The 26,208-nt window shown below is 38.4% G+C and overlaps 1 protein-coding gene across 1 annotated transcript in view; it reads right to left on the reverse strand.

Annotated features, from left to right (window-relative positions):
• Positions 1-6,605: 6,605 nt before the first annotated feature.
• Positions 6,606-26,208, reverse strand: part of LOC134226794 (neuroligin-3-like) — a 295,936-nt gene continuing 276,333 nt past the window's right edge. The window contains exon 16 of the mRNA XM_062707784.1: positions 6,606-7,677. Within this exon, the coding sequence (XP_062563768.1) occupies positions 6,892-7,677 (786 nt within the window). The 3' untranslated portion in view covers positions 6,606-6,891. The remainder of the gene's footprint in view (positions 7,678-26,208) is intronic.

Raw genomic sequence — 26,208 nt, forward strand, 5'->3', positions numbered from 1 at the left:
TTCCGCGAAATGGTACATTCCGCCAAAAGTCATTCGGCGAAAAGGTACAAACTGCCAAATGTCGTACCGCGAAAAGTTTCAAACCGCCAAATAATATTCCGCGAAATGTTCAACCGCGAAAATGAATTCCGCGAAATAGTTTTCGGTGAAATGTTATACAATCATTTGCTCGAATAGGTCATTTTCACGAATAGGTCATTTGCTCGAATAGGTCATTTGCCCGAATAGGTCATTTGCCCGAATAGGTCATTTGCCCGAATAGGTCATTTGCCCGAATAGGTCATTTGCCCGAATAGGTCATTTGCCCGAATAGGTCATTTGTTCAAATGGGTCATTTGGCTGAATTAGTCATTTTGCCGAATAGGTCATTTGCCCGAATAGTTCATTTATCCGAATAGGTCATTTGCCCGAACAGGTCATTTGGCCGAATAGATCATTCGACCGAACGGGTCATTTGACCGAATAGGTAGCTTAGTAGGTCATTCGGCCGATTAGGTCATATGGCAGAACAAGTCGGTTATTCGGTAGAATATTTTATTTGGAAAAATAGGTCATTTAACGTCTCACTTCTTACTTCTTAATCATTATCCAGCTTTCCACGTTCGCCATAATGGCGGTTGCTATAAATTAATCTGACAGTAACTGCTTCCGACGCTAAACTAATTTCGACGCTTGTGATAACTATGCAACCATTTCACATTGTTTATTTATTCTTCGGGCATAATCACGAAATGGAAAAATCTCAATTTTCATAATAGGGCACTGCACGGAAACATGTCTTTCTCTTTTGTACCTCATAAATTTTGACGTTTACTGGCCTTGTTGTTTTCTAATTTCTTTGCAGCGAGAAAGGGACAAAGCAGTCCGTGCAGTTCCCTATAGGATACATTTTTTTTTGAATGATAAATTTTATTATTTCTTTATTTTAGGTTGAAGTTGAAGAAGAAAACAACGCGGTGCACCGGTTCATATTTGTTACATGGACATCAATTTCTAATGCAACTAACGGAACAACACAGTGGTGTGCTTCAGATAAATTTTGGCATTCGCTTCCGAATTAATACGAATTAATCGACCCAAATATTATGTTCTGTAGCTGCTATTCCTTCAACAATTAAACAAATGTGGATGTGCTTCTGGGTCCCCTGAACTGGCACCTGAGTACAAGAAATGTTCGTGTTAGCTCCTGCGTGTCGCGAAGAAATTGCAATAGCGCCCGCAACCAATATGTTCAGAAAAATATTTATCATTAGTTTTCTGATGCTTACTTATTTACGAAGTTTCAAAATTCACAACTCTTATCCAGTAATGCACCTGAATGTGACATTTTTATACTTATCCAAATATATTTTATTCAAATTCTGATGCCTGAATAATTGCTAAGGGCCGCCAACGACGATGACTTTGGGATCAGAGATTGGGATTATGCGCTTGTACTGGACGATGCCATATGCCTTGGCGTTTGTACGGTGTTGCGGAGGCAGAAAGCATGCATAATGTTAACGATTTTTTTTATAAAGCTTGTGGGTCTTTATACAGTTAAAAGTGAAAGATATGAAGCGGATTTTATCTTCCTGAGTCTAAAATTTAACGCGGTTGAGCTTAGCTATATCAGATGTCTACCAATCGGTAGAATCAGCTTACAGTTCAATATATACATCGAATATATTCAAAAGCAGCCAAACTCGGAATTATAGATGTCTTGAATACGCAAAAAATCTAATGAAACAGAACAACTTGGCCTTCCTTGCAGGCAAGAGAGTTTTGAAGAGGAAAACTATATTTTCTTCGAGATTTGCCTAGCTCAAGGCAGGGCTGTTTGTAGAACAATAATATTCAAATATTTCTTTGCTGAAAAGATTGGAAAAGTTTTAGTTAAAGCGATATTCAAAAATAATAATTTAAAACCGAATTGTTGTCCGAAATTACGGGAGCAAATCTTTTCTTCGACGGTAATAAATAAACAGTATGAACAATGGTTGCTGGGATACGAACAGCGTCCAAAGCAGTTAAGCGTCGACTAGCGTCGGAAGCAGTTACTGTCAAAAACATTATAGCAGCCGCCATTATGGCGAGCGTGGAAAGCTGGATTACTCACTTCTCACTGCAAAATTGAGAAATAAAATGTTAGAAATTATGAAATTATGAGTGGGAAGAGAGGCGTCAATCTTCTTACTTCGCTTTTCCTCCTTTTCACAGTCAGAAGTGAGAAATTATTTGTGAGAAGTGAGAAATTAGACGTCACACTTCTCACTTATAATTTCTCACTAACTGTGAAAAGTAAATAGACGTCTTATTTCTCATTTCGCATTTCTCACTTCTTACTGTGAAAAGTGAGTAGGCGTCTCACTTCTTTCTTCGCGCTACTCATTTTTCACAGTAAGAAGTGGGAAATGAGAAATGATTAGTAAGAAATCAGAAGTGAGACGTCTCTTTTCGCACTTCGAACTTATCACTTCTCACTGTGAAAAGTGAGTAGTGCGAAGTGAGAAGTGTGACGTCTCACTACTCACTTTGCACTTCTTAGTTTTCACAGTGTGAAGTTAGAAGTGAGAAGTGATAAGTGAGATGTTTCACTTTTTTCTTTTCACTTCTTACTATAAAAAGTATAATGTGCGAAGTGAGTAATTAGACGTCTCACTTCTTAGTTCACACTACTCACTTTTCAAAGCGGGAAATGCGAAATGAAAAATGATTTGTAAAAAGTGAGCTCACTTCTAACTAATCATTTCTTACTGTGAAAAGTAAGAAATGAGAAATGGTTAGTTAGAAGTGAGAAGTGAGACGTTCAATTTCCCTCTTCTTACTAATCATTCCACACTTCTTACTGTGTAAGAGGTGCGAAGTGAGTAGTTAGACGTCTCACTTCTTACTTCGCACTACTCATTTTTCACAGTGTGAAATGCGATATGAGTAATTATTAGTAAAAAATGAGAAGTGATACATCTCACTTTACACTTCTCACTAATCATTTCTTACCTCTCACTTTTCACTGCAAAAAGTGAGTAGTAAGAAGTGAGAAGTGAGCCATCTCACTTCTCACTCCACATTTCTCACTGTGAAAAGTGAGAAGTACGATGTGGAATGAGACGTCTCACTACTCACTTTTCACAGTGAGGAAGAGAAAGGTAGAAAAGAGAAGTGAGACGACTCATGTCTCACTTTTTACTAATTTCTCGCTTATTGCTTCTCACTTTGAAAAGTGGGATAAGCGTAAGAAGAGACATGTCTCTCTTCGCAGTGAGAAGTGAGAAATGATGATTGGGAAGTTAGGAGTTGTCGCGATCGGTCATCTAATGCAACCTCTCTTTTCTTCCAATACCAGCCAAATGCTGCTGCTGTTGTTGCTCGACACTTCAGCAAGCAGAGGGAGGTGCCACCCGCTTACCCGTTGCTGAAGTGGAGATCTTTTCCTCCAAGTGGTGCTCCTTGTTGTCCCCCTCGACGCTCCGGAAGACAGAGGGCGGTGCCACCCGTTTGCTCATCTACCGGAGCGGAGCTGCTGCTGCCGCTGCCGTCAATGCTCAATTGCATCTGCCAAAAAAACTCGAACAATACGATATACTTTGTAACAGTTTGATTTGGTAACCTGTTTTCCCAACAAAGAACAGATACTGATGCTTGGCGGGTATGAACACTACCTTTACGGTAGCTGCTCACTAGCGTACCCTTTCTAGTTGAGACACCAACAGTTTTGTGCATACCAAATCAGTTGGCCAATACTTCCCCTTTGTTATCTACGGTATTCATGCCGTAGATTATAAATAGGAACGAATAAAGATCCAAAGCCTCTTACTTAAAGTGATCGGTAGTCGAAGACAAGAAGTAAATCAAGTGGTCTTGAAAAGAGTAGAAACGGGTTATCGAACGAAAATAAACAAGGTACAAGTCGGTTTGATATTCTGTGGCTCAGTAGCTTACGGAAGTATTACGCTTGAAGGCTAAACCTTCAAGTGAAGGTTTTTTTGTGCGATCTACGCAGGTTCCGGAGCTTCGTTCTTCAAGTGTGCTGTGGTGTCGCTCGTACGCTCAAATCGTGTGCTGGTGTGTGCAATAATCACCAAACCCGCGATCGCCCCTTGGCGGTTGTGACATCGTGCGGAAACGGGAAAATTAAGAAGCCTCAAGACGTCAGTGGCGAAAGAGTAGGCAAATGCTAACCACGTTGGGACCCGGAAGCCAGAACCGTAAGTCATCAGCCATATCAATCCTCGCGAGGCGAGTACACTACCGACCTCCGCGCCGCCGAGCACGTTATCGACCGGCATCGATTGGCCATCTGAGACGCTCCTCGTAGTCCTGTCAAGCTAATACCATGCGGCCAATTTTCAGCCGGCCCGTCGTCGTCCGACATACCTTCGTCCGGCCTATCATCATACGGCCCATCGCTGTCCGGCATATGGTCTTCCGCCCCTATCGTCGTCCGGCCTTCCCCCATCCGGCCTGTCGTCCATCGCCAATCCCTTGGCTCAGCCGCCATCGTCGCCTGCAACCGATCATCGAGGTAGCCAAGCTACAAACAAGTTAGAGTAGATAATAACTTGCGCAAGTTTCATAGGAAGTAGAAAAATTGTATGGGAAACAATAGAGAATCTAAACTGAATGTGATGCTCCAACTTTAATTTATTGTAATTGAGATCCAAAGGTTAAGGTTTGGTTTTTTATTCTGATCCGTTTTAAATTCGTTTTTTGCCTATTGGTCAGTAGTTAGCTTCATTCGTCAAAAACCCGCCTTGAAAGAGTCAGCCGGGCAGGCCTACATAATTGCGGTTCCGCATCACTCCCTTCTGGTGTGTTGGCGCATAAGCAGGATTTGTTTTGAAGGTTTAAGGTTTGGTCGCAACGGAAAGAGTTCGCGCTTACAGTTCCAACCCGATTCCGTCGGTAACTGTGTGGAATGAAGGCGCACTACAAAAGTCAGGTGGATCTGGTAACAGGCTACCCCAGTCTATCTTGGCAACATTAGTAGTGTATCGTATCGTTTGGTTTCGGCCTTGACCCGGGATTCTCCTGTTACAACTTGGCGTATGTACGTACACCCATCATGAACATGCAGCGCTAGCGATGCTTGCCTTACGAAATCGTTTGGTTCCGCATTACACCCAGGTTTTTTTGAGCGGTTGGAATTCATTAATTTTTCGGTTAGCCTGAACCTTCACAGCTTTTTAAATACCTCCTGAATTTTCTTTGATTTTTTGTGATTTTTATCGTGGGGTTAACTCTAAAACCAAACCGTGTAAAAAAACCTGGGTGTATTTCCTTTCGTTCGCGTGACGTTTCGATCGAGGTGTTGGTTGATAAATAGTAATGGGCGCTATATTCAACTGAATGAATTGTTCGGCCAAATGACTTACTCGGCCGTATGACCCCTTCGGCCAAATGACTTTCGTCCTAATGGTTTGTTCGGTCTAGCGGAATTCGGCCAAGTGGCTTTCGGCCGTATGTAAAAGTTAAAAATGGAAGGGATTGTGGGTTCAAATAAGCATCAAAATGCGTTTAACATTTTTTCATATTTACTGTAAAAATAAACATTATTTACAGATAATTGTGTACAATATCGTCCCAAAATGTTGAACAGAATTTCTCAAAGATCACATGACGAAAAATATGAAAAAAAAAGCTCGTTTACTACATACAGAAGGGTTCCACGTCCATGAAACTGCATTCACTAAATTCCTTGGAAAATTCCCTTTCGAATATGCCCTTGATCTTCTCTGTAAGATGTTCGTTATCATTTTTTCCTCTTTATAGATGATCGAAAATGATCGAAAAAACGAAAATCCATACTTACTTACGAGACATACATTGAATTTCATTTCACGAAAAAAAAAACCTGAAGTCTACGTTTTGACTCAAATTCCGAACATGACTCATATTCTGAAAACTCGCTTCTATATGGTCATTTTGGCTTTATTCGTGCAATTTTCTCCATAGGAGGTTGAATTCGATTGTATTCTTGACCCTCAGTAAGAAAAACCGATGAATGTTTTTGTTTCAGGTCGCTAAAACGCCAGTGGAATTTGAGTCATGTTCGAGATTTAAGCCAAAAAGGTATTTAAAGTTGAAAAACTCAAAAATAAAACTAAGCTTTGTAGCATCTATCAGGAATCATTTTCCCCAAGTCTAAGTAGGTGGTTTATGAACAACCCCTAAGCAATAAGAGCAACATTGCCCTTAAAGCTAAATAATGACTTGTCCTATAATTGTTTTTCTTTGAAAGAGTTGACTGCCATAAACACATTGAGTAATTGATTAATCTTTACCATGTACCCGAAAGGGAACAAACTTTTAGCGCGATAATTAAACAACAGATCACAAAATTTAATTGCCAGAAAAATACACAATCCTCATTTATACTTTCACTCCCTAACAAATCCAACTAATTCCTTTCCAATAAATCGCCCCACTTTACGTTCACAGAAACACAAACACTTCTGCTAATCACTCGAACATTACAACCTTGTAAACGCTATCGGGACCGGAATATCAAACACTGCCGGAGCGACGTTCATCTTTCAATTCTCAACATTTTGTCAGCGCGGTTGGAGCGACGCCAACTTCAAAGATTCGATGTGCCGGTTTAGAGTCCGCTGGCAAACGGAATCGAAATTGGAAAGGGGAAAGCCGTTTGCAAAATGAAAGTAAGTCAAGCTTGAATGGCTCGACGCTCTGAAATTTCGTTCAAGTTTCAATTTAATTAATTTTACAGAAATAGGAACCCACTCCGCGTCCGACGCACTCCGATTCCCTGATTGCTTCACGGGGATTTCACTCCCAGTTCCAGTGTAGTGGATTACATTCTTAGCGGATTGCTAAAGGTTTTTAGTGCTTTCGCTCATTTTTATATCCTCACACAGCTTCCTGGTCGTCGTCAGCTGTGCTGTACCTGTGCTATACGGTTACCTCCTGGATCTGAACACGTTTTTTCAGCGTTGACGTTCCGGCGGCAGCCATCTGCGGGTGGTTAGCATTGGTCATGGATCCTGTGAGATTCCCGCTACCACCATGGCCAATGATCCCTCCGCTGATACCTAGGACGGAACCTCCTCCTGCTACTCCTACGCCACCCCCAGCACCAGCACCACCCACCGCGTGAGAATGATGCGAGTGGTGGTGATGATGATGAGCGCCGCTGTTCCCACTACTACCTAAACTACTGCTACCACTACCGCTACCGATAAAATTGTTGCTATTACTGCTATAGGACGAGCCCGGTCCCGGTCCCGTCAGTTTCGGATTGGTTGAGCTCACCAAGTCCACCGTAATGACATTGCTGTTTATCCCACCGCCGACACCGCCACCACCGCACGTATGGTGATGAAGATGATGTCCGTGGCTGCCACTGTTGCTGCCATTGGCGCTATTGCTATTTACAAGAATGGAAGTCAGCGGGGCCGCCGTTTGGGTGGACGCCGTCGAGGCCGACGGGGTGGGGGATGGTGAAATGGATGCCGTCGTTGTCGAAGCACTGGCCGTAATGCAAGATGCCGGCGAAGGTGATGGCGCATTGCTCGATGACCGAACCGGGGGCAGTGGGGCCGACTTGGCAGATCTCGGCAGGGTCTGATTGCTGTGGTGATGGTGCTGGTGGTGATTATGGATGGCTTCCGGCCCTGTTGCCCCGGATGTGCAGTGATGGTTTCGCGAAGACAACTCACTTGACTGGTGTTGGAGAATCTGGGAAGGAAACAGCAGATAAGAGGCATAAGTTATGAGTGTGAGTGGCATTATTGGTTGGGGTATATCACTTTTTGGGGGCCCTGAAACCATTTTGATGTTGATTGTGACGACATGTCGCACGGTACGCCAATGAAACAATTAACCTAATTAATCTGGCATTAAATGGGATGTCATCGTGTTTGCTCGTGACTTATTCACGTTTCCGAAAGGCTCAGATAACAAACCTTGTGTGCGGATGTGTGGGAAAGTAATTAATTAACGAACCAATCTCGCATTATTTACAACATGTTACCTTGTTGAAGATTGTCTTGTGATGTTGACGATGATGAATGTGAAATGATAATAGGTAGATAACCAAGCCTCAGATGAAAGGAAGTGCCCGACAGGAGAACAAATATTGATTAAGTGGAGTTTCTTTATACATCACTGACTGCTGTATTGTGGAATCAACTGGAGTAGACATAATTTATTCACATTGGTGAAATTTGGCTATGCTGAGAGTGGCTGAGAATCTGGATGAATGCTTGGTTCAACATGTCACAATGTTCTTATTCTGTGGCACACGGCATAGAATATGTCGGACATAACAGAAAATGACTAATTTTAGTTTTCCATGTTGGATTAGGAATGTGTACATAAATGCGTACTGTAGGGTTTGATTGATAGGATTGAGCGTTGAGTGGTTGAGATAACACGCTGCATGCATCAACAAGTTTATTGAAACGGTGAAGTCCTGTTAGATAATATTAAATTGAGAATCGATATGCTAATATGCGATTGGTTTGAGGTCAGCAGAACTGGTCCAATGCTCAGATGACAATATCATAACGGAGTCAAGGCGGGGTCATTATTTCAACTTCGTTATCAGTTAGTACAGCGGTTCTCAACCTGGGGTACATGTACCCCTGAGGGTACCTTCGATGGCCCAAGAGGGTACCTCGAACAAAAATTCGTAATGGCGGACGAATTACAATTCCAATCAAAATTTGTTGAGAAAGTTAAGTCGAGTCAAGTACTAGACACTGAAGACGGCCTTACTGTTGAGGTCGAAATACGTATCTGTCAAGATACAATTAAGTGGTGGAATTCAATGGGATTGTATAAACTCGTCTTATGACAGGTGAAAACATTCCACTAAAAAGCTCAAAATAATTTTCTTATCGAGAAAGTTTTGATAATTGTGTATTTTTGCCTTTCTCGTATACAAAGTATACGTAAAGGCTATATGTTCGCTCCAAAAACAAACTTTTTATAGAAGGCTCGGAGACCCATAGTGTTATATACCGATCGACTCAGCTCGACGAATCGAGGTGATGTCTGTGTGTGTGTGTGTGTGTGTGTATGTGTGTGCGTGTGTATGTGTGTGTGTGTATGTGTGTGTATGTGCGCAAAAAATCTAGCCCACTTTTCAGGTACTTACCCTTAACCGATTTGCTCGCAACAAGTTGCATTCGACGCAGAATCCTATCCCATTGTTTCCTATTGAAAATTGGCCGGATCGGATTATGGGCTCAGAAGTTATGGTCAAAATACTTTTTTTTTAGACAACAACGAGTGGAAAAGTCTAGTCCATTTTTCAGGCACTTACTCTTCACCGATTTACTCGCAACAAGTTGCATTCGACGCAGAATCCTGTCCCATTGTTTCCTATTGAAAATGGCAGGATCGGACTATGGGCTAAGAAGTTATGGTCAAAATACTTTTTTTAGACAACAACGAGTGGAAAAGTCTAGTCCATTTTTCAAGCACTTACTCTTAGCCGATTTACTCGCAACAAGTTGCATTCGACGCAGAATCCTGTCCTATTGTTTCCTATTGAAAATTGGCTACGTCGGACTATGGGCTCAGAAGTTAAGGTCAAAATACTTTATCTTTTGACGAAGACGAGTGAAAAAATCTAGCTCTCTTTTTTGGCACTTATCCTTGTCCGATTGTTTCGCAAAAGTAGCGTTCGACAGGGGATCCCGTCCCATTGCTTTCTATTGAGAACTGGGCAGACGGGATCAGAAACTGTGGTCAAAATACATTTTTAAGCAAAAAAGGCTTGGAAAGTCAGGTCAACTTTTCAATCAGTTTTCATCAACCGATTTACGCGCAACAAATTGTGTTCGACGGGGAATCCTGTCCAATTGTTTTCCAATGAAAATTGGGACTCTGGGCTCGAAAGTTTTAGCCAATATATTTTTTGCCTTTCTCGTATACAAAGTAAAAAAATAAAAAAAATTTGGCCAATATATTTTTTTTTACAAAAAAAAAAACCTTTTTAAAAGAAGCCGAAGAACTAATTTTTTATTCGTAAAATGCATTTAAAAAATTCACTTAGTTTTGGGACACTTGGTCTTAATTTGTTTACTCACAACAAGTTGTATAGGACGGCAAATCCTGTTTCATGTTTTCATTAAGTTTCTGCCCATTGTTTTGTATTAAATTGACCATAAAAAATTTAGCCAGAATATTATGTATTAAGAACTAACTTACTTTTCGAGAACGTTCAAAGAGAGATCTGAGTAGAAAAAGCCGCGTAGTCGATAGCAGTTCTATTCAGCTGTCAGGTTTGTTTTATATGAACATTAAAAAATGTATGTGACTTCGTAGCTATTGAATTGGCATCGAGAAATACAGATTAAAAATTGTCTCAAGTCACGCTTTTTGGAACAGAAATATTCCATAAAGAGAGGGGAAGTAACTTCAATGTTCATAGAAATGAGCGTTTTTCAATTGCGTTTATCTTAAATCATTCGATTAATACTCATATTTCATGTTCTATTTGATTTCCGTGGATATAATTAAGAACTTGAAATCCAAAAATCGCTAGCTCGGTTGATGGAATTTTGAAACCCTTTGTAGGACTAATTACACATATATCGGAGTAAGCTGCTCAATTGGTTTGTGAGGAGATGGCGAATTCTGCTTTAATCAGGGAAATTCAAAGTATCAAGTCTTCCAGTTAGTAACGGCGTAGCCCACTTCTATCTACCACAAGCATTTCATGCGCAACCGAGAATAGGATTTGAGCTAATTTTGTCCGTAGTTTGAATTATCGTTAAACAAATAAATTTCATTATTAATGAGCGTTTGTGGTTTTGAGGGAAAGTTATCAGGTAATCAATTTTTTACTCTTTTACTATTATCCGATAATGATAAGGTACGTCCTAATAATTATGTAAATAGGATGTAGTTTGTCAAACATGCTTGCTACATACGTTTGAAGATTACGAGATGTTACACGACAACTTTGACATCAAGAGCCTCCTTATTATAGCTTTATCCTGATAAAGCTTGTAGTCGGAATAGGCTCTCAAAATAGTTTTAGCTACATTCTCACTATTTCGAAGATACGATTTTTTTTTCTGATCTTGGAACATGTGTAATTTGAATAGTTCTCTATTTTTTGGTTTTAATTCTTTCAAAAATGGACGCATTCAGGCTTTTGATTGATTATTTGTTTACAATTTAACTTCATAAAAAAATATTTTGCAATTTCTGATCATAATACCTGGTCGGCATTTGAGTGATGAAACGGCCTACTTTTCCATACCAATGACATGTATGGGTGCTTTAATGAGCATTATGCAACTCAAATGGGTTGCATAAAATCCATTATTTTCCATTATAGCAAATGCTGGTTTTCCAAATAGCACTCATTTGGGTGGTATAATGAAAAACCAGCATTAGAACAATAGTTACATGGCCACATTTGGCTCAATTGGCTTTGGTGGGTGTTCAAACAGTGTATTCTCTGTGTCACGTAATAAATAAAATAATTTGGTGAGCATGACATCAAATTCTCCAAAGACAGGTTTATTTATCGCTCTATGGTCTGTCGAGCACCTAATGTGGCACGATAACATGGAATCTATTTGTTTTCTGCAGCAACACGATTTTTTGTCAAGATTGATCATGTGAAGTAAATAAAATTGTACCATTTTGGTACAGATTTATCATACTCGTGCTGAAAAAAATCATCTTTTTGCAACTAGTTGCACAAACTACTATTTTCAATTCTTTGCAATGAAACTGCCATAGCATCATCCCATAAATGAATATGTACAAGATACAGCGATGACTCGATTTTTAGCATGTTAAAATTTTTCTGCCCCTGATTTCGTCTACAACCGATTTTATGACGGTTTTGATATGGTTTCTCCACGAGTCAAAACCATTAATTGCTTTATATTTGTTCTATTTGACCTCTCTAAAGAATTTTTCTCGACACATTTTATAAAGAGCGAGAAAGGCATCATCACCGCTAGGTGGATTAATCTGGGTTTTTTATTTCAAAACCTTGTTTTGTACATAATATGCATGGTGATTAGTAAATCCAATAGAATCCTGCACTCTACAACCCGCACACATTTCTTCCAAGCAGCTCGAAGGCCTTCTTACAGGAGACTCGGGAGACTCCTTTCAAGTTGTTCAAGAGCCTTTTTCAAATGGTTCGGCGGCTTGGAAACCTCCTTTCATGACGCCTGGAAGCCTCCTTTCAAGAGGCCTGGAAGCCTCCTTCATGAGGCCTGGAAGCCTCCTTTCAAGAGGCCTGGAAGCCTTCTTTCAAGAAGGTAGGAAGGTTCCTTTCAAAAGGCTCGGAAAGCTCCTTTCAAGAGTCTAGAAAGCCTCTCTACAAGATGTTTAGAAGCCTTTTATCAAGACGCTCGGAAGCCTGCTTTCAAGAGGCCCGGAAGCCTCCTTTCAAGAAGCCCGGAAGTCTCGTGTTAAGAGGTCTGAAAGCCTCCTTTCAAGAGGCTCGGAAGCCTTCTTTCAAAAAGCTCAAAAGGCTCCTTTCAAGAGATTCGGAAGGTTCTTCTCAAAAGACTCAGCTCAAAAAGCTCAAAAAACTCTTTTCAAGAGATTCGGAAGGTTCATTTCAAAAGACTTGGAATGCTCTTTTTAAGAGGATCGAAACCCTCTTTTCAAGAACCTCGGAATTCTACCTTCAAGAGGTTCGGAAGCCTACTTTCAAGAGATTCAGAAGGTCAGTGCAAGAGGCTCGGAAGTCTACCTTCAAAGGGCTCAGAATTAATCTTTCAAGAGGTTTAGAAGAATACTTTCAAGAGGGGGTACCTCAAATAATGCAAAAGTTTGAAGGGGTATCTCTCATGAAAAAGGTTGAGAACCGCTGAGTTAGTAGAATCCCTTTTGATATACGTTCTTAGATTCAAGCCATGCATATTAAAAAGCAATCAATAAGAAGATTATTGTTATAATAAATAATATATTATCTTCATGTAAAGGTAAAATGCAAAAACAATTGCCAACAAATATTGGCTTGAACACAAACAATAAAGCAACATGATCTGCTTAGGACCAATTAATTCAATAACGAATACCTGTAATTGCAAAATACAGAACCGGCTATTCAAAGCCTAATCAATAGCCTGATAAAACTTAACTGAAAACATGTTTATATACAATGTTCGATGGTTGCCCGCATCTCATTTCTACCAGCTAATAAAATAGAATTCTAAATACAATATAATTGCTCCTCAATACCAATTTTCATCAGCAGCAACCATTCAATTTAAAGCACAAATGAAGTTAAAGCACGTATTATTTTTTCATCGCAGCGTGATCTCACGTAAATAAAATGAGGATTTTATACGTACCCATCTCCTTCTCGAAAAAAAGACGTGCTCAATTTTCGTCCTTGTAAAAAAAAACATCCCACATCCTGTGTCCCATTCCAATATTCGACACCATCCCGGAGGATTTCCAGTTACAGTTGTGCAGCCCTAGCTCTACTACAATCTACTTTGCATATTGCCATTCTTTTCATTAGCGCTCTGTTCCACCAAGTTTGAATATGTGAAGCGAGCTGCGGGATAGGGATATCTCTGTAGCAATGGAACCTTTTTTAGACAAAAAATCTCTTTGCCAGGAAAAATACATATTTGATGATTTCTTTCCCAAAGAGTCGTGGGCACTCCTGTGGGCCGTGTCCGTGGCGCGAAAAAAAAGGCACAAGTTAGCACTACTGCTGTCCAAGAACACTATTTCATCAGATATTCCAACTGTGCGACATCAGGGATACTACGGGACAAGGGAAACGGTAAATATCAATTACCATTTTTATTTCTCTTCGCGTTGAACATTTATCTCTAGCTTCTCCTGTTCGCCATGTTAGAAGGAACGGCAGTTCTCAATGAGAAATAATCGTGTTTGCATCGAACATTTTTCAAGACCAGCTCTTGCAACAATTATTGATTGCGGACTTTCATTGCCAACCTATGCGTGTGCAGTAAATATAGTTAAGAGCCAGTTCGCGAGAAGTGGAACCCCCTCTTTTATCTTTGTTCTTAAATTTATCATAAATTTTCCGGATTTGTTCATGGCCGGGATCGGAAGTTATGACCTAAATACAATTTTTTACGTAAAAAATGTCACTCGTTTTTTGCCTTTCTCTTATACAAAGTATACGTTCGCTCCAGAACTTTTTATAGGAGACCCGGAGACCCATAGTGTTGACTCAACTAGACGAATTGAAGTGAGGTCTGTGTGTGTGTGTATGTGTATGCGCAAACAAATCACACTCATTTTTAAAACACTATTCTTGCTTGCAACAAGTTGCATTCGATGCAGAATCCTGTCCCATTGTTTTCTATTGGAAATTTGCTAGATCGGACTATGGGCTCAGAATTTATGGGCAAAATACATTTTTTCATACCAAAACGGGCGAGTAAAAATTTCTCACTCATTTTTTTTTGGCATTTATCCTTAATCGATTGCATACAACGCGGAATCTTTTCATTTTGTTTCCTATTGAAAATTGGCCATATGGGCTATGGGCTCAAAAGTTATGGCAAAAATACTATTTTTATAACTCAGTTCGACGAATTGAGGTGATGTATGTGTGTGCACCCACGCAACAAAATTACGCAGAAAATGTCACTCATTTTTTAGGTACTTACCCTTTAATGATTTGCTCGCAACAAGTTGAATTCGACGCAGAATCAAGTCAAATTATTTCTTATTAAAAATGAGTTAGATCGGACTATGGGATCGAAAATTATGGCCAAAATACAAATTTATACGTAAAAATCGCGTAAAAAATGTCACTCCCTTTTCAAGCACTTATTCGCAACAAGTTGCATTCGGCGCAGAATCTTGTCCCATTGTTTCCTATAAGCCATTTTATGAGACAGTTTCGATCAGCTGATCGAGACTCCACCATTGCAATGCATTGAGTGGACGGCTCGGCGTTTTGTTTCTGTAGATTTGCATGGCAACCATCATCATTTCGTCATCATCATCATCATTTCGTTTCGTGTTTGCAAGTGTTCCGTATAAAAAGTTGATATAAGTGGTAGGTCTGCTATCATTTCACTCGTTTCGTAAAATAGCTTATTGAAAATTGGTCAGATCAGACTATGGGCTCGGCAGCTATGGCCAAAATACATTTTTTTACGTAAAAATCACGTATAAAATGTCACTCATTTTCCAAGCAACTGAATTGCTCACAACAAGTTGCATTTGACGCACAATTCTGTCCCATGGTTTCCTATTGAAAATTGGCCAGATAGGACTATGGGCTCGGAAGCTATGGCCAGCATACCATCTTTGCCTTTCTCGTACACTAAGTGTACTGAAAGGCTATACTGCCCATGATTTCATAGTTGATGTAACAACCATTGCACTTTCGAATGTATTTCGAATAATTCAGGGACAAACATCGTTCAACCCGTAAGCACATAAATGAGGCTTGGAACAAGCAACGTATCGATGTTGCAGCGGTTGACATAACCTAGTGAAGACGTAATAAGCTAAATTCGCTGAAATTTCTTATGGTTGATACGTCAACTATGAAATCATGGGCAGTATATGAATGCTCCAAAAACCAAACTTTTTGTAGAAAGACCGGAGACCCATAGAGTTATATACCAACACAGTTCGACGAATTGAGGTGATGTCTGTGTGTATGTGTGTGTATGTCTGTACGCAAAACACGTGCAAAAAAAAAACTCATTTCTTAGGCACTTCATTTCATTTCAATTATTAAGTCTACATCTAAACAGATAACACTGAATCAACAATTTAACGCCACAATACAAGGTTCGAGGCCGCATCTCTCCATCCTCGAATACGCCCCACGCACAGTGGAGTAGCTGGCCAAAAACCCTTTCACGTTTTTCGAACTTTTGCATAGTATTATATTTTTAGACTATTCTTCAATATTATCTCCATTATGTGTCATTGAAATTTTTACGTTTGTTCCTTAATAGTATTAATGACAACTTATCAAAAATCATGTTAATTTGATGGTTTTCAGCGTGCCGTAAGACAAGGATCAGTTACAGCCCTGTCGTCGTAAAATATGGGGTACTTAGTCGCCTATTTTTTAAGGGGGCGCTCATACAATAAGACTATTTTGAGGGCGCATATTCGAAAACTAAGAATTTCGGTGGGACTAGGGTTTAGAAGTTCGGATCGGGAAACTGCGAATCTCAACTTCACCGGAAGCATACGCATACACGTCGATGTGCTGTAAGACCGCGGATTTGGCATTGTAGCGTAGGGGGTAGTGTTGGAAGGGATCAATGGTGCGAATGATTAGAAGTAATCGCCATCTACCAGAGCTGCGGCAACACACGCGAGCTGGAAACATTTTTCAATGTGATGGGCGATATGCAAAGGAGCGTGATCGGGTGGTAACCGATCATTAAGAGGTTCTAAATCCGGGTCATCAACTATAGCATAATCATCGTCCATAGCCCACTCCGGAAGCACTGAATATTATAAGGACGAATTCTACGCATAGATCAAACATAAATTCGAAAGCTGCCCAAGCCAATACGTCAAAATCATCATAGGTCATGTAAATGCTCTGCTCTGGTTGGTCAGGGGGAGGAGTTCAGAAAGACTATTGCAAAGTTCAGCGCCCACTGGTTGACGAAGGAAAGCGGACTACGGATAATTAATTAAGCGGCCTTCAATAATATAGCGATTCCTAGCACCTTCTTTAAGCACACCAATCAATATCGGTATACTTGCAGACAGAATAACAAACTTATTGATGGATGGTACTTCTCTCACATTATTGACGTCAGGATCTATCTTGACACTAACATCGACTGTCTAGGAATGGTTAAACTGCAAGCATAACTATTCGTCATCAACAATGTTCGGTAACGACGGCCGCCTCGGTACAACCTAGAGTGACTGAAGCAACCTGATGTCTCCATTGCATATGTGCAGCATCTTAAAGCAGCGTCGCGGAAGAAGGGTAGCTCGATGGGGCTTTCTTGAGTACATTTGGGGCCTCTGTTGAAGTGCAGTTGAAGCAGCCATTAGCGACGCAGTATAAAACAATATTAGGTATGTGTGACAAAGTTGACGAAACTATTGGTTCGACGAAGAGTGCAGATAGATTTTGGAGAAGAAGGACGCAGTGCGGGCGGTCGCGCTGCAACAAGGAACCACCTGTGCCGTTCTCAAGAAACTCGTAAGTTCTATCAGAAGCTCAACGCATACCGCAAAGGCTACGTGTTATCGGAAGAAGGAAGCGGCACTTCAAGGAATACTTAAATCCCGCTGAGAGCACAAGCGGTGAAAGTCAAGGCAGCGGAGAAGGCGAGCCAGTTCAGCGAACGTTGGAAACTTAACAGCCTCAAACTTTAAGAAAATTGAAGACCCAACAGCCCAATAGCATCGATGCAGCTGATAAGGATTATATCTGAACTGAATTCATCAAGATGATCCCGGAAAGCTATCCACTTGTCTTCACAGACTGGTATTCAGAATCTAGAAAATTGACCAGCTACCGGAGCGATCACCATCCTAAATGCCACCTGCAAAGTGATATCCCAGATCATCATTCGTCATCTGAACGGACCCTGCCTTATTCAGAACTAGCACTACTTTTTTTTTGAAATTACTGATCATAATACAGTGGTTTACAGTTCGTGTAAGGCATATTTGTCCATACTATTTTTCCATTATACTACAAATTTGGATGCTAAAATGGAAAACCAGCAACAGAAAGTTACATGACTACATTTTACTCAATTCAAGTTTGGGTGAGTTTGATGGTTTGTCTAGCTATGCAATGGGGCACGATAACATGGAATATGATTGTTCTCTGCATCGACATACATTTTTGGCAAGAATGAATAAATTAGACTGAATTATTTTGGTACAAATTTATCATCGTTTTTCGATCTCAGTAGAAATATTGACTTCAGTGTCTCGTACTTGACTCGACTTTGTTAGACTTGATTAGTCCTAGAACGTAGTCAAGTCAAGAATTACACACTGTAAAGGATCTTACGAAGTTCTAGATATATATCTGTAAAATTACAATCTAGCGAAATGAAATAATACTAAATAACTCATATGACAAGTAAATATATCCCACAAAAAGCTCTAAACAGTTTTCTATTCAAATATGTCAAATGTTTGCAGCGCCGCATTCTAGATCAATTTATGTATGATCGTTTTAAAATTCAAACATCTCTTACTACTCATCAAATGTCTTTTCTGTATGTGAACTTAAACCGGATTGAAAGCATAAGATTGTTTTTGCAAATCGGCCATTCCGTTGGCTAGTTTAATCGTGATAAAGGAAGCCCCAACTCTTTTTTTTATTAATTTAGATAATTTTTATTTAAGGAATTTTTTTTCGCCTCCGCTTAACTCTTAGGGGGTTTTTACTAATCCGCTTAAACATGGTTCACGATCAACTTTATTGGCTTGTCGATAGTTGGACATGTTCATCTTGCTGTTAATTTAGGTGAGTTAAAAAAAACATGTTGAGAAGTTCATTTTGAGCGACTTTCAATTCACTTTTGTCTAGTGCACATATTGTATCTCTAAGCCATGGGTTCTATATGGCAATGAGCACGTGGTGTTTTCAAAGCGCAACGCGTGTTTCCAATGATGATGACAATGATAATGACTGCTTACGCTCTTCACTGTTCAGCGGCAGAGCTCTCTTGAACTCACGCATTCGGCGTGTTACAGCGCAGCGTTACGTCGATGGTTGGCTGCACTCACTCTCTCGTGCCGGCGATGGCGGTGACGGCAGCGACGGCGGCGACAGGCGCTCTTTCGTTTGGTTTCTGACGTCATGTCATGTCAGTTTTACTGTGGGTGGGTAGAGTCGTTAGGGTCGGTGTACCAGTAATGATACCTACCTGGTAATAATAAACGTGATAAATTAAGACTATTTTATTAAACTAATTTATTAAACTAATTAAACTAATGAGGCACAAATTTCGTCGTTTTTTTTTCACTGACTTGCGAGGAAAAGAGACACATGCCTGACACATGACACAATTGCTACTCATCCATTTGTTTTAAATTGGATGTAAAACTATTAATGGCATTTATTGAATCAAAAGCTTGGTTAAAAGTCTTTCTTTTCTATTTTTTAATTAAAATAATGTTTAAATAATACATGTATATTTGTTTTCTATTCGAAATTACTTACTCCAATAAATGGTATATGTGTAGTCCGCCCTTGATCGCATATTTGTAACATTTGCATTTTTTGCTATTTTGAGTTAGGCTCATACATTGTCTTCAAATTGTTAGTTCTTTCATCTAAACTGGTGAAATCTGAAAGTTTGTTCTAAAAATCCCGAAAAAACTACCAAGTTGTTTTTTAACAGCGAGCATAGTGACCGCATAACTGTAACTCTGGAAAATTATGTCACATGTGTGCCATGTTCCTTGAACAAAAAGTAACACAATTGATTTGCATAATGGTACATTTTGCTGCCGATGATTTCCTCTGCAAAAAGTGTTTGCAGATGTTTTTGGAAAGTAAATTAGATTTCCATACTAATCCATATCACAAACTTTATCGTTCCATTTTTCCCTTGCATTGCAGTGTTCTACAAAATACAATAGCGCTGAAGTGTTGAATATAGTGAGCATTATGCTATACAACAATATTCATTACGTCAATTTATGATATTAGGGCACTGGATTCAACATTTTCCTTAACTTCAGTAAGTTATTGGAACATGAATCAATTATAATAGCGATTCCGTATAGGATACAACATTTTGTGACATAATCTGAGGTTTATGGTATAATCTATAGAATTTGCTAATGGTAAAAAGTAGGGAAGAAAGACTTATAGCCGACATATGGATTAGATAAATCGTATTCCGTACTATTATGTGTACTAAACAGTCACTAATGCTGTTACTGGTACAACTACCCTAGGGCGTGTTTTGTTTCGCCCGTCAGTACGGGTTTGAATACTGCGGGCGAAAGTTGATTTTTCTGCTCCGGACAGCAAGAAAAATAATTCGTTAGTGCGGTGCGTGTCGTGTAAATTCTGTGTTTTCTCTTCGTCGCGAGAAATTAATTGGTGTGCCATCTGTAGTGCGAATCGTTTCGGTTGACGTTCGTTTGCGGAAGCCACCGGGTATGCTTCGTGTAAGTTTTTGCAAGTTTTGTGTTTATTAAGGAGACTTTCAGCCCTAGGCTGGCTCGTCTCCGGTTGTCAGTTTTTGTTTTTGTCTGCGGAATCTCGTGAAACTTCGTAAAGAGTGCTTTTTAGTTGCATTCCTAACAATTTTACATTCGAAATATAATGTGATATACTGTGACTATAATAACATTGTCATCAAGTGTCAGAATTGGAACAGAATCGTCTGTCAGTTCCATACAAATGCGCGTTCCAAACGATCAGGAGACCTGTCAAACGTGGCACATGACGTTACTCTTCTTATAGGACTCTAATGTGATAATATTTGTTACAAATAATCCAAAGCTCAAACAAAGTTTATTTTTATTTCTGCCCCAAATAACAACAAAAGAAAGAGTGGATGAAAGAGAAGAAAAAAAATAACTCAAAAGTAAGTTTAAAAATACTCTATTTTGGGTACTTTTTTTCTTCCGTGTTGGCTTCAGTTTGACAACCAAATCGATTCTATTCGCACCACCCAGGTTATCACTAAAGAATCTAGTAAAGAAGCGAACAACTCGTTTGAAAATAAGTTCCTGACCTAGCCTAGAGATATTTTCTATCTTGTTTTTTTTTTAGTTATTCTTGTTTTATGACAAGCCTTTAACATTATATTTAAAACCTTTGAAATATTTTTCATTAGGCGCATATAAATCCTAAATTAAGCCTTCAGTTAAGGTTCTAAGTGCGAATACATTTGAAATTATCAGGTGAGCTAGCCAAGAGCTGAAAAGCTTCTCAAGTAAAGACAATTATGCCGTTTGTAGTCAGCAGCGGGCGGTGGCGTGGCGACGTAGATCGGTGAGAATTTCGTTTTCTAATACAAATATTTGTCTAACAAAGATACTGGCTGATCTCTGGTAAGAACTTGTTTTACACATTAAATCAAATAGGGTTCACTTTGCGATTCGGTCGTACACTCAAGAAAATAAGACCATTCTATTCATGTGCCAACCCACATGGATTTTTGCAATGGGGTTGTACTCATAATAAGTATGTGTGATATTAATGACTTATCGCCAGAATGCATTTTTATTAAATACATGAGTTTACAAAATGGAATCTATGAAGTTGAAACATACTTTTGAAAAGTTCAGTTTAAGGAGTATATGCGTAGAAAAAATCATTTTAATCGATGGATTTTCGTTTTTATTCTTGACTATTATTGCATTTTTTTTTCTTTTTAATTAAACAAATGTGATCGATGATAAATAATTTATTGCTGAAATGTTTGTTTGCATTTGAGATGGTTGCTTCATTTGTTTGGTTTTTGGAGTAATTTGTACTTGATTGCATAGACACCAGTCATCAGACGGATAAAGCAATGTATTTTGCGAAAAAAAACCTGTTGGAAAATGGCGCCTGGACCACCAACTTGATAAGCATTTCTGTTGGTCGTTGAGTTGGTCGGCGAATGCCTGGGGAACTTTTAATTAGTCATATAGTTCAGTTGTTTGTCAAATACAAGGTATGTGTCGGATGTAGGATAATCATTAGAATCAAATGAATTTAATGAAAAGGCTTTTTTAGAAAAGTATGAGAAAGTACACATACATTTAAGGGGTCATTTCTTGCGTGTACGTTATTTTGTAAACAAACATTGATTTATTACGATTTCCTACTAAACTAATATACTTAACTGTTAAAAAAAAGCTCTATTATTCGGACACTCCAAGGGACATTGTTTATTATTAGGACACATAGGATTTTCTTAGGAAATAGTCCTGAAATGCCAATATTCATTAGAACTTCAAATGAATGTTATGTTAATAAATATCTTCTGCCATTTGAGGTAATGGTGCTAATAGAGGTGGCATAATTGCAACCATAAAGACAATATTAAAAACAATGCTTTTAAAGCAAAATGCACAAGCTTTAATTTAATGCAAATTCGTACAAAAAGTTTTATAAAAATTTTAATTTTGATAATTTGTTCGAGAAAATATTCGGAGATTCTTTTCAGAGGAAGGAAAAATCTCCAGAAGTTTCTTCGAAGATTTTGCTGAAAAAATCTGAGAACTCTTTCAAACATTCCACCAAGAATGCCTACTGAAATATCCATAGTAATTCCCTAAAAATTTCAAGCATTGCTCTTGAAACTTGCGAAAATTCGCCCGAAAATTGCGAAAATTCACCCGAAAATTGCGAAAATTCTTCTTCATTGGCTCTATATTCCATACTATTAGCATTTACACAGTTATTAATTGAATGCTTTTCTATGCCAATTGCATGAGTAAGTATGTATCTTGAGTTACAATCACAATGAAGACACTATGCCCAGGGAGCCAAGAAAGTTTCCCACCCGAAAACATCGTAGGCCGAAACAAGAATCAAAGTCGCAAGGCTAACCGGTGACCATTCTTCTATAGAATTTTGAATTCGTTTGTAATCTTGATCCTTCGTACTTAAAACCGATGGAAAATTAAGTAAAATTATGCAAAATCGCCAGTGTTTGGAATAAGAGTCATTTTCAGGATTTGAGTCAAAACGGTTTTCTCTAGAAATTTTATGTGCAATTCCTTCTAGCGTTCATCAACAAATCTCTTTAAAATTCCTTCTGATTGTTTTGAATTATCCACTATTTCTTCCTCGAAATAAAAAATTTTGGAATGGTTCCAAAAAAAATCTAAATCATCTCATGAATAATTTTATAAAGGAGTACTTGGAGAAATTTTTGAAGTAATTAATGAATGAATACCTGATGGGGTTATTTTTGATTGAATTCAGTAGTAAATCCCGACGGGTCTTCAAATATGTTTTTGTGATTCAACTCAACACTTAATTCGCAACTAAAACAAATTTACATTTTTCTCATATTCTACAAAAAAGAATACTAATGTAATTTGTTAAGCACACGTTTTCCATAATGTTTACCTTTTTTGCCATAAAACTTAAATTTTGTTTAACAATATAAAAATGCAATTTTATTTTTCTCTCTCCAATTTTATCCAAAAATACAGTCATATATTTATGTATGTTTGGCATTTCTGTTCTTTATCTATTCCTCTAGTCTAGTGTTTATTCATATACTATCCATGTTTGACACGCACTTGAGACACGACATAAACTTGTATTGGTCTGTTGGAGAATATTATAAAATAAAAAGAATTATTTTTCGATCCAGTTTGATCGAGAAGGTACGGAAGTGCGGTAGAGTAATTTTGGATTTGCTTGGCAGAAGTTTGATTTCTGAGTGTGGCATCAATTTAGAGGCAGATTCTTTCGGGAGTGTCGCGAAACGTGAAAGAGTTAATAATGTTTTGTTTAGCAGATGTTGTTTTGCTGAATCACTGTGAATTCGCATGTTTCATCGTGTGAAGAAGTATGATAAACGAAGCAGATCGATAATCAAAAATGTGTTGGTGATAGGCATATAAGTTTCGAATAATGCCGAAGAGTTATATCTGATATGTTTAACTAAATCGTGCTATCGATGTGTGTTAGGCACGTCAATTCTATAAAGAAGATCGCGAAGAGCTAAGAAGTGATCAGAAATTCTGTAGTCATGTATGTTATCGATTGGCACGGCGATTTGGAAGATTCTCGAAGAACGAAGAAGTCATATAGCAGGAATTATGTTGACGCTTACGGGTCCGCGACGTTAGGCATAATTCTGCCTTCTTTATGTCATAAGTTGTTCTTTGGACCATTTTATGTCGGTCGTCCGTTATACCTGACGTAGTAATACGTAACGTACATGTGCGTAACAAGATATACCCGACGCTTGCTACAAAACTGCAAAGCGCAATAGGGTTATTTCTGATGTGCTCACCAGAAACGTGCTATCATCTAGCACCCCAGTTCAATGAAGAAGATTAGAAAGTGCATAAGAGTGATTTATTCAGTGATTTGTTTAGCAATATGTGCATGAAAATATGGAGAAAAAAATAAGAAAAGAAAAATGTTCACCTCTTAGTGTGTGTTGGAAAGTGCAAAAGAGTGAAAATTATCTATTTTGTCTTTCGGAATACATACACTATCGCTTGACCCGTCAACTTGTCTGAGACGTGTTGTCAGCGGCAGCGATGTGGCAGCATGACGGCACCGTTGGAATTCTGGAACTGCAGTGGCACGGTACCGTTAATCGACGTAAAGTTGGCGTGAGTTATTCTTTATTATAATAATGTCTTAATATATTCAATATAATTCAATATAATCTGATCCTTGTTTTGATTTTTGGGTGATTCTACACGATACAATAGGTACCACATGAGCATGAAATTGCATTCTCACCAAGGTGTTCATATAGCGGATAAATTCCTTTTTATGCCTCCCTCGCACGTTATTAAAAAACAAAAAAGCCTTAGAAAGGCCAAAATATCACTGTAAAAGGATAGATTCCACTACTTCCATCAATTCACATATATTTGCGTTCATTTTTATGCATTGCATCAATTTATAAAATTAAAATGATACATTTTGAATTTTTTCTTGGCAAAAAATGGCTTTTATATATATCCGGGCCCTCTATAAAAAGTTTGTTTTTGTAGCGATCATATATCCTTTACGTATACTTAGTATAAGAGAGAAGAAAAAAACACATTAGAGGGATCAAAGTAGCATGTTGAGCGTTGCTTCCGTGTTAAGTGGTGTGCTCTTGAAAACACATTTAGTTTTGGATTCCTAGAAGATAGTCATTAAACATAAGTATTTGACACTTTGGAAAAAAATAGTAGCCTGCAAGTAAATCACATCGCGATCTACCAAAACACCTCTTATTGTTTACCTTAGGCAACAAAATATCGAAAATCGTTCTTTAAGCTCGAAAAGGGCTATATAAACGCTAGGTGGATCAATCTGGTTTTTCTACATTACCATGTCATGAGAACCTTACAAAATTTGTTTGGAAGCGTGAAATCTTAGACCTAAACTTCTAAATCAAAATCTGTGAAAACATAATCTTATTCAATTCGAAGCAGCGAGTTTATAACCACAATTACTGTTTTTAACTTTCGTCACCATGCCTCCCTAAATTTTTCAAACGAATTTCAGGATGTACGTAGGCAAACAGGGAAAACCGGGAATTGTTTGTAGTTTTTTCGTTTCCTTCCTTGTTAAATTTTTAAACAATCTTTCAAATTCTTCGTCAATCAAACATAGACTATGACTCTGTTATACCATTTTCCATGAGAGATGTTACTTCATGTAAAGTACCATGCCTGTGACGTTCGTCACTTTGATTCGTTTCTATTTCAACGATGCTTTTTTCGTTTTCACTTATAACTTTTTGGAATAAATTCGTGTTTATATGTTCAAGGCCCTTGGAAAAAATCCTTTAAAAAATGTCTGGAATGGCTGCAATGCATCAAAATAAATGCAAATAAATGCGAGACGGTGAAAATAATGGAATCTATTCTTCTAACAGTCTATTTTGATAGCTCTAAGGTGTTCTTTTATTACATTTTATAATGTGCAAGAAAGGGTAGGTGATCTGTTTTTTATCATTTACGATCAAACTAGGTTCAAAAAATTGTATATCAATAATTGTTTTGGCCGAACCGAAAAAAAAAACGAATTTCAAAATGAACATAAAAAAATACTGACAAATTAATTTTCAGAGGGTAAGAGAATTTCATAACGTAACGAAGCAATTTATAAATACAAGCGGAATATTACTACTTGTATCAAACTCGACTCTCATTTGGGGCTGTTCACACATTACGTGATTCAAAAAAGGCAGTATCCCTCCCTCTCGTATTGTTTTAGGTATGCATAATTTAATTAAACAAACCCTTCTCTTACCCTACAGTATTACGTGATGATGATAATTTTTGTTTAACCTTTGTAAGAAATATTATTTATTCACTTCTGATTCTTCAAAAAAACCGGATTAATCCACCTAGCGTTGGTGGTGCCTTTCTCGCATTTAATTAAGACACCTCCTTATATGGGGCTTATATGGTTCGAAGTACCATTTTCTTCATAACTTTTAAACGCAATGACCGATCGTTCAATAGTAATCAACAAGGCTTTGTCCTCTATCGAATAAAACTTGTTGCGAGAAAATCGGTTAAGGATTACGAAAAGTTGTCTAATGTTCGTCGAGCTGAGTCGATAGGTATATAACACTATAGGTCTCAGAGGCTTCTATAAAAAGTTCGTTTTCGGAGTGTAAT

This window comes from Armigeres subalbatus, chromosome 3 (assembly GCF_024139115.2).
Source record: "Armigeres subalbatus isolate Guangzhou_Male chromosome 3, GZ_Asu_2, whole genome shotgun sequence".
Taxonomy (NCBI): Eukaryota; Metazoa; Arthropoda; class Insecta; order Diptera; family Culicidae; genus Armigeres; species Armigeres subalbatus.